Source organism: Vigna radiata, chromosome 7, assembly GCF_000741045.1.
Source record: "Vigna radiata var. radiata cultivar VC1973A chromosome 7, Vradiata_ver6, whole genome shotgun sequence".
Lineage (NCBI taxonomy): Eukaryota > Viridiplantae > Streptophyta > Magnoliopsida > Fabales > Fabaceae > Vigna > Vigna radiata.
In genome coordinates, this window is record NC_028357.1 from 45,618,426 (window position 1) to 45,633,798 (window position 15,373).

General features: G+C 30.1%; 2 protein-coding genes across 2 annotated transcripts; both read right to left on the reverse strand.

Moving 5' to 3' along the window:
• Positions 1-341: 341 nt before the first annotated feature.
• Positions 342-4,770, reverse strand: LOC106769471 (flocculation protein FLO11). Its single transcript, XM_014655099.2, has 2 exons — positions 3,758-4,770; positions 342-726 (listed from the first exon to the last, which is right to left on the reverse strand). The coding sequence occupies exons 1-2, from the start codon at positions 4,679-4,681 to the stop codon at positions 568-570; spliced, it is 1,083 nt and encodes a 360-aa protein (XP_014510585.1). The 5' UTR covers positions 4,682-4,770; the 3' UTR covers positions 342-567.
• Positions 4,771-7,116: 2,346 nt separating this feature from the next.
• On the reverse strand, positions 7,117-14,223 carry LOC106767417 (transcription factor bHLH35). The gene is made up of 5 exons (XM_014652302.2): positions 13,794-14,223; positions 13,500-13,665; positions 13,111-13,338; positions 12,866-13,036; positions 7,117-7,369 (listed from the first exon to the last, which is right to left on the reverse strand). Exons 1-5 carry the CDS (start codon positions 13,859-13,861, stop codon positions 7,280-7,282), a joined length of 723 nt encoding a protein of 240 aa, XP_014507788.1. The 5' UTR covers positions 13,862-14,223; the 3' UTR covers positions 7,117-7,279.
• Positions 14,224-15,373: the final 1,150 nt, after the last annotated feature.

Here is a 15,373-nt window from a genome sequence, read left to right on the forward strand (position 1 = left end):
GAAAATGTTATCAATCACATCGGGACGTACATTTCTCTAGAAACCCCATCATAACAAAGACAACTTTTAGTTTTAAGATAGCATTTTGTTTAGATGAACATTTGTATAAAGAAAGAAACAAAAACAACTAAAATGTTGTTAAGCGAAAATCTTTTTTAGTGAGTACAAGATTCAAAATATATTCCATGAAAATTAATTAGAAAAAAAAAATCATTCTATAGAGAACTTGAAAAGAAAAAACAGATCAAATAGTACTTATGTTGCTCTTATTAGGACATTTGATCTTACACTCAACTTGGAACTAATTAAACGCATATGATTTGTTTTATGCTAACCAAGGATAAAAGAACAAATAACAGATAACATTTTTAAAATTGGTCTCTACAGGAAGTTAAAGAAAGAAATGTGAATTTTGTCACAAGAAAGTGTGCCGTATAAAATCTGTCTATAAGGATAGAAATACACAATTTGCATTGAAAAACGGAGCAAATGTACAGATGTACGGCAATGGAACATGAAAATTTCCACTGCCATTAAGTGAAGTGTTTTCAGTATCATCGTCCCAAATCACCAGCCATATTTTGCTTGCGTTTCAGCTTTGGTAAGCATGCCTTTTGCACGCCGCTCAGCTAGTTTCATTTCATTTTGTTTCATATCGAAGTACAATGAACCAATTTGATGCTTCCTCTTGTGTAGCTTTGAAGGCTTCCCCTTTGTCGAAGCAGGCTACAAGAATAAATTTGGTAAGCTCAAAATGGAAACATCCCCTTTAGTGAGTTGAAGGAAAATTATACGAGTTGTACAATGTAAACTACCAGTCCAGTGACCAAGATTTCCTATTTCTTGAACTATTTGAATCTGTACTGACACATGGGTAAAATCCTAAATTCTATCTGTGTAACAATAAGCATTAATCTTTTTATTTGTTATCATTACTGGCAGCTCAGCATTTCTATGGTCCTAACAGTAGTAAAAATGGTGCAAATGAAAAAAAAAAAAATAACTCTTGGCTTTCTGTCACAAATCTTACATTAAGAAAAAATAAACGATAACAAGAAGAGCCCTTCTTAACATTTAAAATATAATAAGAGAGGTAAAAAAACACAGAAAATAACACAGAAAATGTGTAGTTTTTTTCATTGTTTATCAATAATAAGAGAGGTAAAAAAACACAAGTTGCTAAGCAGTACATCAACATGCAAAGAGTTACAACTATAATGTGATGAATGGTTATAGTAACATAGGATCTAAATGAAGTGTTGCTCAACTTAAAATGTAATCAATATTTTAATTTTACAGGATAATTTCTAGTTTAGTTAGTTACAGCAGAAGTCGAAGCTCCAATAATTCAGAATAGAAGCAATGCAAGATCCCCCATAATTCCTTTAACTAAATATAAGACAAAGACACAAAAGCACACCTCCTATGTGAAAGATATCATTTGTTGTATAAGGACATAAAGAAAAAGACATAATTCCTTTTAATTTTTTTATTAGAAATTTAAAAAAAAAATCATACAGTTCAATATTTACATAACCCTTTTATATGGAATGCAGAGAGAAATTCATGGTCAGCTTTTCTCCAGCTTCCCTTTGTTTTCATAAAAGGAAGATGAGATATATTTCATACACATATAAGCAAAATATGGCTCAGTGACATGCGAGAAAAGCAGCTAATATATATCATTATATGATCTAGGTCAAGCTTATGTAGAGTTTGTACACACCTACACACCCTCATTAGTAGTCTTAATTATAATTGAACTACAAACTAAATTCATCTTATACATTTAAATTACAATGCCAACCCAGTCTACGTGTATGACCACGTTCCTAGTAAGATGTGCACTGTCATTAATAGGGATAGAAAATTATGTTTGGCAGTCAAAAGTCCACCAAATACTGTGTGGCCACTATAGTTGGCCTCTCTTTACAAATTGCTGATGGCTGAGGGGTCTAAAAACACCACTTTATTGCCTTATATTGGTGCTATAAAGTTATTTGACATTAGATGGCAATAATATTAAAGTCCCGTTTTAACTTCACAAATAGAAAGTGGCATCTAACAATACATCACTATTTAAGTACCGGGAATTTTAATGATTTGACATTATGTAACAATGATCAGAATTACCATCTAACTAATCTCTTTACTTTATAGGAATACAAGCCACCAAACATATTACCCATGTATAGTTCAAGTTTTAGTTTCTTGATATACGAACATACTAACTAAAACAAATGAGGATGATGTCTTGTTGACTCACTTCAACAAGGACAAGCATTATACATTCTCACTCGATCAAGGGTCTTGAAAACACCGTTCTAATTATGTAGAAGGAATAAATCTTATTTAAGTCACCCTACTTCCTCCAAGTTATTGTTAATAGGTTGAATGATCAACTTTAAAACCACCTAACACAAAAGATGATTGACAATATAAAAACATATAGACCCTCGGGTAAGCAACTGCAATGAGCAGTGATCTCCAAAAAAAGAACCGCACACTATTGTCAATTGGGAACTGCATATGACAGCATTCACACATGCAGTATTCTCAAGGTGAGTGAATATTCTTGTAATGTGAATTAATATTAAAGATTCAGCCATATTCATGACTGATGAGATATCATCATTAATGTATGCACTTGCTAGTCTCTGCATTTATTGTTGTCCAAATTGACAATAAAACTTGAGCACGGACATTTAAAAATAGTGTTCACAATTTAATGAATATAACAAAGTTATTTATGCACGTTATATCTGTTCCCATAAAGTTCTTGGGAGAATAATGACCATGAGGGTTCGATAAAAACACAGTCATGGCTATCTATAAAACTCTTTCAATAACCTATATTCACTGAGGACCTGCACTAGAAGGGATTAATTGGTCATCAATCTATCTCAATAATTAATCTCCAAGGTTAATAAGTTAATCTATGAAAACCCCCTTCTACCCAATATTTGTTCGGGAACTAGAGAGAGGAATTAACAGGTCGTTAATCATAGGATGTGTTACTAGGTACAGAGAGGGCCTCTTGCATGCATTTAATAAAGAACTGATAGTCCATGTCCCCTAAGCTATCGGAATAGGTCAACAACCATATTCTAAGAACTGTACCCAATAACCTTTTCACTAATTTTCAACATAAAATCCAAGAGTACACTCATCTCTCAATTTAACTGGGGACTTTAAAAAGACTTCCTCGACAGAGATTGACAATCAAATATATCCACCTTCCCAATGCTTTAGAATAATATCTCTCTTGGGATATTATAAACAACTTCTTAGATGTCTGAGTATATTCTGTTTCTTCCAGCCAAATGCAATAAAACTATTGTTTCACATACCAAAGTTTTTGAGGTCTACTATTCTTTGCTTTTTATTTTGAACCATATTAGTCATGAATTTGCTCTGCTGCTGACAAAAATGTGAGACACTGATTTTAAAGCCTTCTACTACCCCGATCACTGCCCAAGAACCCATATAGGTATCAGAACTTTACACTACACGTGATCCAGCAGGATATCGAATCTCCTACTATCTAGATATATTATCAAGTCAAGCAGGCTAAATTATCTCACAAACAACTCCAAACATATTTTCTTGCAACAACTTTCAACCCCCAGCCAGCAGTCACCCATGCACTATAATAAAAGGGCACTAAACAACTAGCCAAAAAAATTAATACCCAGTCTTACAGCCAAATAAGACAACTGTTCAACAAGTAAAAACACAAATTCAGAAATGAGAATACCTGATAAGTTGGTCCGAAAGCGATCCCAGTTAGCTTCACCTGATCCTCTCTCGGCCGATTCTTAATCAACTCATCTTGCTTCACCTCTATAATTTCCGTGGGAACCTCGTGCCTCCCTCTCTTCCCAGGAATCTTCACCACACTGTCACCAATCCCAGAAGCCTCCGGCACCGGTGCGGCTGAAACTTCACCCCAATTGTTCCCATATTGTCCATAATCCCCGTAGGCCTCACCATAATTCCCAAACTGTTCAGTTCCATAAGCGGCAGCCCCAGCCTCAGGGTCGGGACCCGATCCATAATTGCTGTAATAACCAGCATACTGGTCAGTGGCATATTGGTAATTCTCATAATTTTCGTAATCCCCTGCACTCTGATCCACGCCGAGACTGCTCGTACCGCCAGAATTCGACGCCGTTTCCAGTGCCGGTGATTCGGTTTCGATGATGGATCTCCGACCAGAACCGGAACTCGCTTGAACACCGAGAGTGGCAGCGTTCCTTGGCGCCGGAATACTGGCAAGGAAGGATTTCACCGAGGAGGTTTGCGTGGAGGACAGTGACCTTTTATTTCTTCTCTCCCGTTCTTCTTCTTCGTCGTCGTCGTCGTCATCGAGTAGTTGGGTAGGGTTTGGGAGAGGGATGATTGGGGGCCTGAATTGCACGACGCGTTTGGGTTGTGGTTCTGGGATTTGGGGTTTAGGTTTAGGGTTGGCGGTTTCGCTAGAAGTGGCGAGGGAAGGTTTTTTGGGCGGAGAAAGAGATTGAAAGAGAGAAGACGACGATTTTGGTTGCGGAAGAGATTGAAAGAGCGAGGATTTAGGTTGAGGAAGAGAGGAAAACGACGTCGTCGTTTTGGTTGAGGTTGGCTGTTGCTGTTCTTCCTCTTCATCTGAAGAGGCGTAGTTTGCTAGTAGGGAATCCATTACAACAACGACAACCTACAATTGCTAATTCAGAGTACAACAACGACACCACCTTATTACCTATTTCCCTCAAACCTCAATATTACATAAATCTCTTCAGCTTTGCTTCAATTTTTTACATTTTATTTCCAGAATATAAATTTTCATTATTCACCCATACCGAATAAAATCATAAAAATTACCGTAAAAATCAAATAAGTAATTTGTCTTATTTTCAGCAACAAGTAATTTGTACTAATACAATGGTTAAATATATTAAATTTGTGTTTAAAGTAATTGGTTTTAAAGTTCTTTTGCTAAATTAATGAAAAATATTTTCTTTTAAGTAGAGTAAATCAAATATCAATAATTTCTTTAATTTGTACAAGAGCATGAGAAAAATGGTGTTTGGGCCACAGAATGAAACATAAAAGGATTAAACAACGGGAATTGCTTCCCGCATCACTCGAATTTCTTCATGCACTCATCATTGATGTGAAATTCCAATGTTAACCTTGTTTATTTAATATAATCCTATTTTTTTCGTCCACCTTCTTCACTCTGCAGCTGTTGTGCTTCTTTTTTTAATGGTGTGAGTTGTGCTTTTAGCTTCTGTCAATGAGAAATGGTTTATTCCGGAATACAAATTTTGGAATGGCTGAAATTGCAATAAGATGATAAGGGAATTAAAAAAGCATGATAGGGTGTAGGAAGAAATTGATGGTGGCGCCGAAAGTAATTCTTTAAAACAACAATAGGATGGGCTGAGCTCAGATCGTGATGCTCCCTTCACAGTCTATCTTCTTCCACACTTTTTAAATTTTAAATCTACTATTTTACCAATTTTACTTTTTATTTTTTACCAATTGATAAAAGTAAAGATAAAAAATAAAAATTAAAAAGAGTAAATTTATAATTTAAAAAAAATTAAAAAAACTGTAGAGAAAAGATGGAATGGTGGAGGGAGATCACTCCAATAACAGTTTTATTAATCTTTTATAGTTATTTCCTGTATTTTCAATCATTTCATCTGAAACTTCAAATTAAAAAAAAAAATGTCAATTTCGTCTCTAATTAAAAAGTATTTAATTTTTAAAATATTAAAAAGAATCTGATCAAATATTTTTTAAACAGTTTTGCACCTTTAACTTTTTTAAAAATTCAATTTTTAACTAATAAATATATATATTTTTTTAATTTTTTTCTCCAACACCCCTTTAACACTAACAAGTTTAAATATATAAATATGTAAAATCAAAACATGAGTGATCATTCAAAAAACAAATTTCCAGACTAAATAAAACAGATAAAATTAAATTAACCTTAGTATTAAACAAAAATCAATTGAATTATAAACAATTTAAATAAAATGAATTTAAACTACATCTTAATTTATAATAATAGTAATGCATATGGACTCAAACTTAATTTCAGGAAAGTTAAACTTCTAACAAAAGAGGAGGACAACTAAACATTTAAAAAAAAAAAAAAATCAGACTCTTTAGCCAAAATTTGTTCATTCTTATATTCTCCTTTTCTTCGTTGTTGTTTCTTTCTTTCTATATTTTTTATTTGTCTAAGGATATTACACACAGTTTTTTTATTGAACTCTGATTGTGATTGAAAAATACTTTCATTATATTGATCTTGATGAGGTAAAACAGAAAAGTTGTTTATGCTTTAGTTGTCATCTTTCAATAACATAAATCATGTTATTTTTTTTAGTTAAAAGATTGAAACTTAATAAAACAATTTCTGATTTTTTTTTTCGTCCAAGAAAGTAGGATTTGTGATAAATTTTATGATTAATATTAATATTAAAATTCAAATTGTCTGATTAAGTATCACATTAGAAGATTGTTTAGTAAAATTTAATCTAATTTGTTAGTGTGTTCGTTTTACTTATTTTAACTCTTTAATAAGTCTTAAAAATCTATTAATTTCTTTTATAATAATATTTTGCAAATTGTTTAGATAAACAAAATCATATATTTCCTATATATTTCATAAATTTCTTAAGAAAAACAATAGTCAAACTAATCATTAGCAATGTCATAATTATGTAACTTTTATTTATTAATTAAGTTAAGGAGAGGGAATGCCACGCCAAAACATGTTAAATGCGAGACTTTGTCATCCTCCATTCAATAAATGTATTGAGACTTATCAATTAACTTAATCTAAACATTGGGTTATTAATAAAATAATTATCATTATTAGTAGTCAGTGTATAAATTCAGTAAAATAAATTATTTATTCTTTTTGTACCTATTTATAATACCCTTTCAATTAATTCACATGTTTAAAAAATCCGTTGAAAACAATAAATTAGTCAATGTTGTTTTTGAAAATTAATCTCATTATATTTAAATTAAAATAGGCAAGTGAAATATTTATATTATGAAATAAACGAGATAAATTTATATAATTTATTTTAAATATTTATTTGCGTTGAAAGGTAATTTTAGTGGAAAATATGAAAATGGGATTCCATTGAAGGCAATGTACGTAAAGCCTTACAGCGGCATACAGAAAATGTAAAAGAAGAACAGTGATAACTAAAAAAAGACACCCGACAGAACATTTTAAGCTTTGATCGAAGTCGTTTCTTTATTAGAATCAGATACTCATTGGGCTTTGAGGACCATTCAGAGCTGAAATTGCTGTCTGAATTTTTATCTGCAGAACATCTTTCTCTTGTTCATCAGCCTGCAAAACATATAAAACAATTAAAAAAACAACACAAAACGGAATTATAAGTATCAAATCTGTACACATCATACATCAATCTTTTCATTCATCTACTTGATAACCTTTAATAATCAATATGGTAAAGATAAAGGTCTAAGAACGTTGTCATTTTTCAATTAATGATAGGCTTTTTTGCATTGGATTCGACCAATTCGCTTCCTAATCGGTTGATTAGGACTTCAATTATTGAATTAAGTACACATTATTGATTTCCAATGCCTTAGTTCAAAACCAATTTTCTCTTGCTTTCGTGGAAAGTTAAGTTGACGTGACCACTGTCGCAATGATCACCAACCTCTTTCTGTCGCTAGTACAATTTATTTAATTAAAAACCTACTTTAACTCATAATCTACTACTTCTTCTTACTCTTGGGTTAAAGTTTAAAATAAAACTATTCGTAAATTTAATATATTTTTTCTTGGATTTAAATCTCCATTTCATCATTTACATTAACTACTTTTGAAGTCATCTTCTTCTTTTCTTATGATCTTTAACTTTTAAAGTATTTTCAAATTCAATTAAAATCAAAGTTAAAATAACTTGAGTCAACATTACCTTAAGTTCTATCAATGCATAAGTTAAGTTACAGATATTCTTTTTATCTACACAGAAAATATAAACAGTGAAAAAATGCACTAACTTAACTTTTATTATTTCTTAATTAACTTAATTTTCATTAGTATTTGCTTATACGGGGTGGTGCATATTTTAAAGATAGGAATAATAATGAAAATATACAAATAAATCAATTATGCATTAAGCTTAATTAAGTATCAACATAAAATTCGAGAAGTGATAAAGAGAAACAAACAATCTCATAATTACATTTGGATTTCTATGTTGGACTTTTATCTTTTAATGTTTAAATAAGAACACTCACAAAAATTGTATTTTTTTTTTTTATAAAATTGGATCCATTTCCGGCGCGGAAATTTCATAAACGGAATGATAATCAGTGTGAATCCCTACCGCTCTATATGTCATCGCAATCATTTTTTGTTGAAAAAATGGGAAGAAAAGAAGATCATAAAATGTTTTAGCGTCTGAAAATTGACGAGAAATGATAAAGATTGGAGACCCTAATGGCTAATGCGAGTGTAGAAACATTAATTTTGTGTCAGCCACAACACCTATAATGTTTCCTAAAATGAAATCAACAGTGTTATTTGAAATAAACGCGCTGATAATTGTACTACGAGGAAGACGCTCTCATTTTCTATTCAGAATGCAAAGCACGTTTTCAATTCTTGGTCTTTTTTCTTAGCAAAAACTTTTTTGACAACACTTTTTTAAAAAAAGTGTTGTCAAAATAATATTATTGTCCTTTTTCTTATTACGGGCACTGCATCTACCAACTAAATATTATATTCTAAAGTGGAATTTGTCTTCTTCAACTCCTACTATTACAAAAACAGGAAACAAAACAGTTATGTTTCCTGTTTTTCCTACCTAGAAATTTCCGAGAAACTGTATCTGGCTGGTGGGGAGGTGAGGAACTTCCTGAATATGTTCTCTTTCTCTTAGGTAGAAGGAGAAATAGATTATTTGCATTTGGTGAAACATGCAAAGAATGACCTCCAGTCCAGATACAATGTAACAAAACAGACAGCAATGTTTCATTATAATCAATCCCACGAATCATTCTGGAATTCGTTGTTGTTCCAAATTTTCAGAGTAATGGGGCCACTTTGATTCTTTTTATACTTCTTACCTCTCCTACATCAGTTTTTGTATCTAGATCAAGTGTGATTACTATTCTGAATTATAAGAATTTTGCTGAAAGGTATACGATTTAAATTTTATTCGATTGGGTCAAGTATTCTAATAAAATAAAGGGTTAAATATGTTTTTAGTCCCTATACTTTGAGGCGATTTTGGTTTTAGTCCATTTTCAAACTATGATACAATTTAGCCCTTCAAGTTTAGAAAACTCTGGTTTTAGTCTTTTTTACCAAATTTTTTTAACTTTATTTGTTGTTTCAAGCACGTTTTATTATAGCATTTGGATTGTTTACCCTGTTTGACACATTTTTACTTAAATGTTAACTGAGAAACGCGTTTGAAACAACAAATAAAATTAAAAAAATTTGGTAGAAAGGACTAAAACCAGAGTTTTCTAAAGTTGAAGGACTAAATTGTACCATGGTTTGAAAATGGACTAAAACCAAAATCGCCTCAAAGTACAGGAACTAAAAACATATTTAACCCTAAAATAAATTATATATATATATATATATATATATATATATATATATATATATATATATATATATATACTGGCTATTGCAGGATTCAGATTTCATTACGTAAAAGTGAAAGTTAAAACTAGGTCAGGCATCACTGCCTCAAGACAGAACCCTACAACAGGAAAAAACGGAAAGGATGAATTGATTTTCAAAAGCATGCACAGTACAGTGGCTTTTTTTTTTTTTCTTTTGTCTTTTTAATTTCACCAAAAGTAATGGATGAGAAACAAAAAATATGTATATATTACACACTGTTAAGAAAAAACATCTTCTCCAACAAAGGAAAACGCTATAATGTTATCCCCAGATAATCTACCAAATCCAAAGAGCCAAACTTAGTTTTCCTATCACCAACTGCAAGTAAGTATATAGAAATACAGAAACAAAAACATTATTAATTTGTTAGTGGACACTTTTTAATATATTATGTTATTTTAATGAATTAAAGTTTATATTAATTTTAATTTTACATATTTATCTAAGTTAGAATATATATATACATATATATATATATATATATATATATATATATATATAGGTGTGTGTGTATTTTATGGTTTGAAGAATAATAATATTAGAGAAATAACATAAATTACAACAAAGACAAGAAGTGTAAGTGTATACTGAGGTAGTAGTAATTTGTGTAACTATTTTTAATGTATTAATAATTTATTTTCAATATTTTTTCTTCTTCATTGTATGTATAAATATTTTAAAGGTTAACATTTTGCAATTTAAAAATATAAAATATATAACCATATATACTTATCTCTTTAAGCGCCTGTTCGCTTGAGAGGAATGGAGATGAATTTACTGTTGACATAGATGGAAATGAGGGATTATGTGTGTTCCATTGCAGAGATTAGCGAGGAAAGAAAAGAGAGAATTTGAGATATGCTCTCTTTTTCAATCATCGCATATATGCGATGATTTGCGATGATTTAGAGCAAATTTTCATTTTTGCTCTTACTGTATTTTATATTTTTCATATTTTTATTTTTATAATAATAATAGTAACAATAATAATAATAATTTTTATTTTACTAATTTATAATCTTTTTANATTTTTAAAATTTACTTTAATAATTAATTTTAAATTTTACTTTTTATAAATATTTCTACAATTAAATATAATTTTAATAATTATTATTTTATATTACTTTAATAACTAGGGACATTTTGGTAATCTTTAATTTTTACCAATTAAACAATTTTTTTTATCTATCACATCAATCAAATCTTACACTAATTCTTATAAACTTTATTTCCAAATCCACTCTCAATTACCCTCAAATCTACTCAAAAAAACAGCAAAAAAATTTACCTTCAAATCTTCGCAAATCCTCTCAAATCCATCCACTCACTCTCGCACAAATCATCTCCTCCAAAAGAACACACCCTAAAGAAATCCGCCACTTATCTCCGTTCGGAGATAAAATCCTGCGCAGCTAATCAACTTATTAGTTGCGAATTGTCACTTCTGTTTTGACTGGTAGTTGTCATTTCTGTTTTGACTTAAGGGTTAAATATGTTTTAAGTTTTTATATTTTGGGGTAATTTTGGTTTTAGTCCATTTTTAAAATAAGGTACAATTTAGTCATTTAATTTTAGAAAACTCTGGTTTTAGTCTTTTTTATTAGCTTTTTTTAACTTTATTGTTTCAAATGCGTGTTTCTCAGTTAACATTGAAGAAAAAATGTGTCAAACAATGTAAACAATCCAAATGCTATAATGAAATTTAGTAAAAATGACTAAAAGCAGAGTTTTCTAAGGTTGAAGGACTAAATTGTACCTTAGTTTGAAAATGGACTAAAACAAAAATCGCCCCAAAATATAGAGACTAAAAGCATATTTAACCCTTAACTTAATTTTAATAAAACGCTAATTTTGTGCTGTTTTTTTAAATCAATGTATTGCAGTGTGATATTTTGAAATTATTAAATAACCCAAATTACATACAACTCCTTATATTTTATCCTAATATCAATATAGACAAAAAAAAAAGATAAGGAAGAGACAAAAATGACAAAGACAGTATTAGAAGTGTTGTTAAATGAGAATTAATTGAACATATAAATTAGTAGACACTGAATTTATGTAAGGAAGAAAAGTTCCTCCTCCAACAGTTTTTCTAATGAACAAAAATTCTCAGTTTTTTTTTTTTTTTTTTTTTTTTTAAGTTGTAAACTATCCAGGTAGTCTTCGAAGAGTTTTAAAGACCATATTAGTTATTTCTTCAAAGACTTTATTTATTTTTTATTAAAAACACTAGACTGATTAATTTAATCCATCAATTTTGTTTATGTTATCACTACAGCTCTCCACAAAAATAAATAAGGTGACATTTCAAAATTTTAATTGATTATAACTTAATTAATAATTTAATATTTAAAGGAGTGACTTAGAAAAAAAAAGACTTCAAAATGTTAACATTGTGATAATTTAAAGTTTCAAGAGGTTAATTTGAAAATTATTTTTTGGAAAGATTGAAGAAAAAATACGCTTACCTCTGAAAGATTAGACTGGAACTTTTAAATTCATAACTTAAATATTAAAAAGAGTAAATTTCTTGCATTACTTCCTTTTCTCAATAACAATAAGATGATAAAATATCCAGCTTATCCTTGAGCTTGAGAAGACAATCATATAATGGTGGTATTACTACGTGAATATTAATATAATTTTTCCTATTATTTGTCTTTTTTTTTACAAGTTGAGAATTAAAAAAGATATTTTATTTTCTTTTATCCCAGACACCTCAAATTGGGAGAACATCGCGTTAAACACATTTTTCCCAAACATCAAAAACCTTCTCCCATTAAAGTTGGCACAACAGATAGTATGAATAGGTGACAGAAGATATATACTTATTCATGGTTCCTTCCTTGCTTTTGCATTACAGTTTCAATCATTGTCCCTAAAATACTCTAAAGTGGTTCATTTTCCAATGATCAGTACATTAATTCAGACGATAAACACGATTATATTGGTTAAAATAAGTCAAACCAATAATATGTATAAGCAGAAAGATTATAACAGACTAAATCTTAAGGTATTTGGCTTAAGCTTTTAGGTTGGAATTGGTTTAGAATCTATAAGCTTATCGTTTAGGATTTATTTAAATAAAATTTTCTGGATAAATGTATTCGGAAAACTATGAGATAACTGATATTGAAATTTAGCAAAAGGGAAAAATGGGAAACTAACCTCAATGAAGACTGTCTTCAAAAGTGTTCCTGAAAAAGAAGTGATATTGGCTGCAATGATCTTGAGCTTTAAAGATTCGAACACCTCACACAGTTTTACCATTGTGTCTATCCTTTTACTACATGTCAAGCTCACCACAAACGTCTTGTCTCCCATGTATGCAACCCTCAGCTGCCATTCACCATCTCAATGAGTTTATAACACATGAGTGAGTATGAAATGCAGAAAAGAGTGATGAGCTATACCTCAATTACTTCAATTGGGGAATTTCTTGAAGTGGCAGAATCAAATAGCTGTTCCGTTCTCTTCTTCTTAGACCTGAGGAGAATAGGCAGGTCGTGCTCAAATTCATAAGTTGGGTTCTTGAGCTTCCCAGATTCCAGATCCAAAATCTCTGCTTCGATTCTCTTCTCTTGCTCATGCAAGTGCTGGATGTATTCAATAGCATCCTTAATGATAGAAGCCTTGTCCATCTGTAAAAATTCGCCATCAACAACTAAATTAATACGTGTCTGCTACCTATCTCCTATACTATAGCTAGCTGCTAGATGCTTATTACTTTTTCTGAAAGCGAAATGAACAACAATAAGTTATATAGGTGGGGTTTGTCAACACTATCAGCATATATATATACCTTACTGATGTTGGGGACCACTGCTCTAAGCGCAAAGAGCCTTTCGTTCAGCTTCTTCCTCCTATTCCTCTCCGAAACAATGTTCTTTGATGCCATCGATGAAGCACCACCGTCTGGTGAGCTTGAATCATAGTACCCGGACATCGCTGCCTCATCCATTGCCCAGCTGCATGTCCAATCACCAAATTCTTTTAATTAGTTATTCAATTACCTTATGTTTATAGATACCAACATGATGAACGGTTGATTAATTGCTTTATGGAGAACAAGGAAAATCTTGTGAGTTGTGATTACCTATCAAGCTCTTGGTTTTGGAAGAAGGTGTCCCAGAAATGGTTGTACTCCCCACCCATATTGTCCATGGTTGGAAAGTTTGAGGTTGTAAGGAGGTTTTGATCCTTTTCTTTCTTTCCCTTTTTTTACGGTGTGTTTTCACCTAGTGTTTTTCTGTGCTAGATGGGTGCAGGGTGGGATACAACATACGCACATCTATCTATATATATATATATGGAGAGGAGAGGAAGCGATGGAGATGAGAATGTTTCTGTCTCCTATAGTGTGCTGCTTCCCAGAAACAGCGACCGAGACCGTCAAACAATGTGTGTCTCTGAGGCCGCGTTATTCACATTAGCAATTAATCATGGATTCAACCACAAAATATATATATATTATTTATTATATTAGGAAAACTCTTCACAGATCTTACGTCATCACACTGTATCGTATCCCGTGCGTTTACATTTTATGTGGAAATATGTTTCTTTCTTTATTAATATTTCAAATGGGAGGAAATATAGCCAATTTTTTTTTTTTTTAATTTTAAATGAGTACATTCTCTTGTTATCTAAATAAGTGAAATTAGTTATTCTTAATATATATTTTGTTTTATATTAATGATTAGGACTAATTAGATATTATATTTTAAAATATTAATTTAATTGATTTGAATTATAACTTTTTCGTAAATTTAAATACTTTTAATTAATTCTTTTATAAAAAATTGTGTTTTATTAAGTAACAAGTCTTTAATTGAGTCTTCACATATAAAGAAAAAACTAATTTAATTTTAAATCTTTCATAAATTTTACTATTTGGAATATTTTTTTTTTTTTTAAAAAAAGTTGTTGTATTCAGTTTTTAAATTTTTTTATTAGATACGTTTATGAGTTGTATGACCATTTGATTTTATAATTCCAAACATAAATAAAATAAAATTGCAATATGATTTTATTCAGTTTAGTTTAAAAGAAAAAAAAATATCAAACTGAATTAAACCAATTTGTAAAGTTTGATTTTGGATAACATGTTACTGAAAATTTAATAAATATATTGAAATAAACTAATACATTTATATTTTTATAATCTAACAACAAATACGAAACAAAAAGTTTAATATTACTTTAAAAAACATAAGTTAAGAAATTAGTATATCTTTAAGTCCTGAATTCTAAATCTCAAAAAGTGTTTACAACGTAAACCAAAAAAAAAACAACTCTCACTAGACCTAGTGTGTTAACTAAAATAATTAAACTGAAATATTTAACTTATCATTTGTTATAAAATAAAGTTTATAATAGATTAAAGAAAAAAAAAGAAAAAAATAGAGCATAAAAAAAGAATGAGGATTAGTTTTATTTGATTTTAAACACCTCTGTACCTTCCTTAAGTCCACACTCAACCCATATCCCCTTAATGGAATCTACCAATTTCAACATCTCTGCCATTTTCCCAACTATAAAATGGCTCAAGATCTCTGACAAGTTAAATGCTTATTATATTATTTTAGAAATATGAAAATAAAATAAAATTACAATATAAATGGGTATAAATTAATAAATTAATTTGATAAAATTTAAATTAAATTTAAAATTTAC

Coding starts and splice junctions, on each gene's coding strand:
- LOC106767417 (XM_014652302.2), bottom strand. CDS start 13,861: ATGGACAATATGGGTGGGGAGTACAACCATTTCTGGGACACCTTCTTC. Junction 13,339..13,499: donor TGGTCCCCAACATCAGTAAG/GTATATATATAT, acceptor GAATTTTTACAG/ATGGACAAGGCTTCTATCAT. Junction 7,370..12,865: donor TGAAGACAGTCTTCATTGAG/GTTAGTTTCCCA, acceptor TATGTTTTGCAG/GCTGATGAACAAGAGAAAGA.
- LOC106769471 (XM_014655099.2), bottom strand. CDS start 4,681: ATGGATTCCCTACTAGCAAACTACGCCTCTTCAGATGAAGAGGAAGAA. Junction 727..3,757: donor CTTTCGGACCAACTTATCAG/GTATTCTCATTT, acceptor TTATTCTTGTAG/CCTGCTTCGACAAAGGGGAA.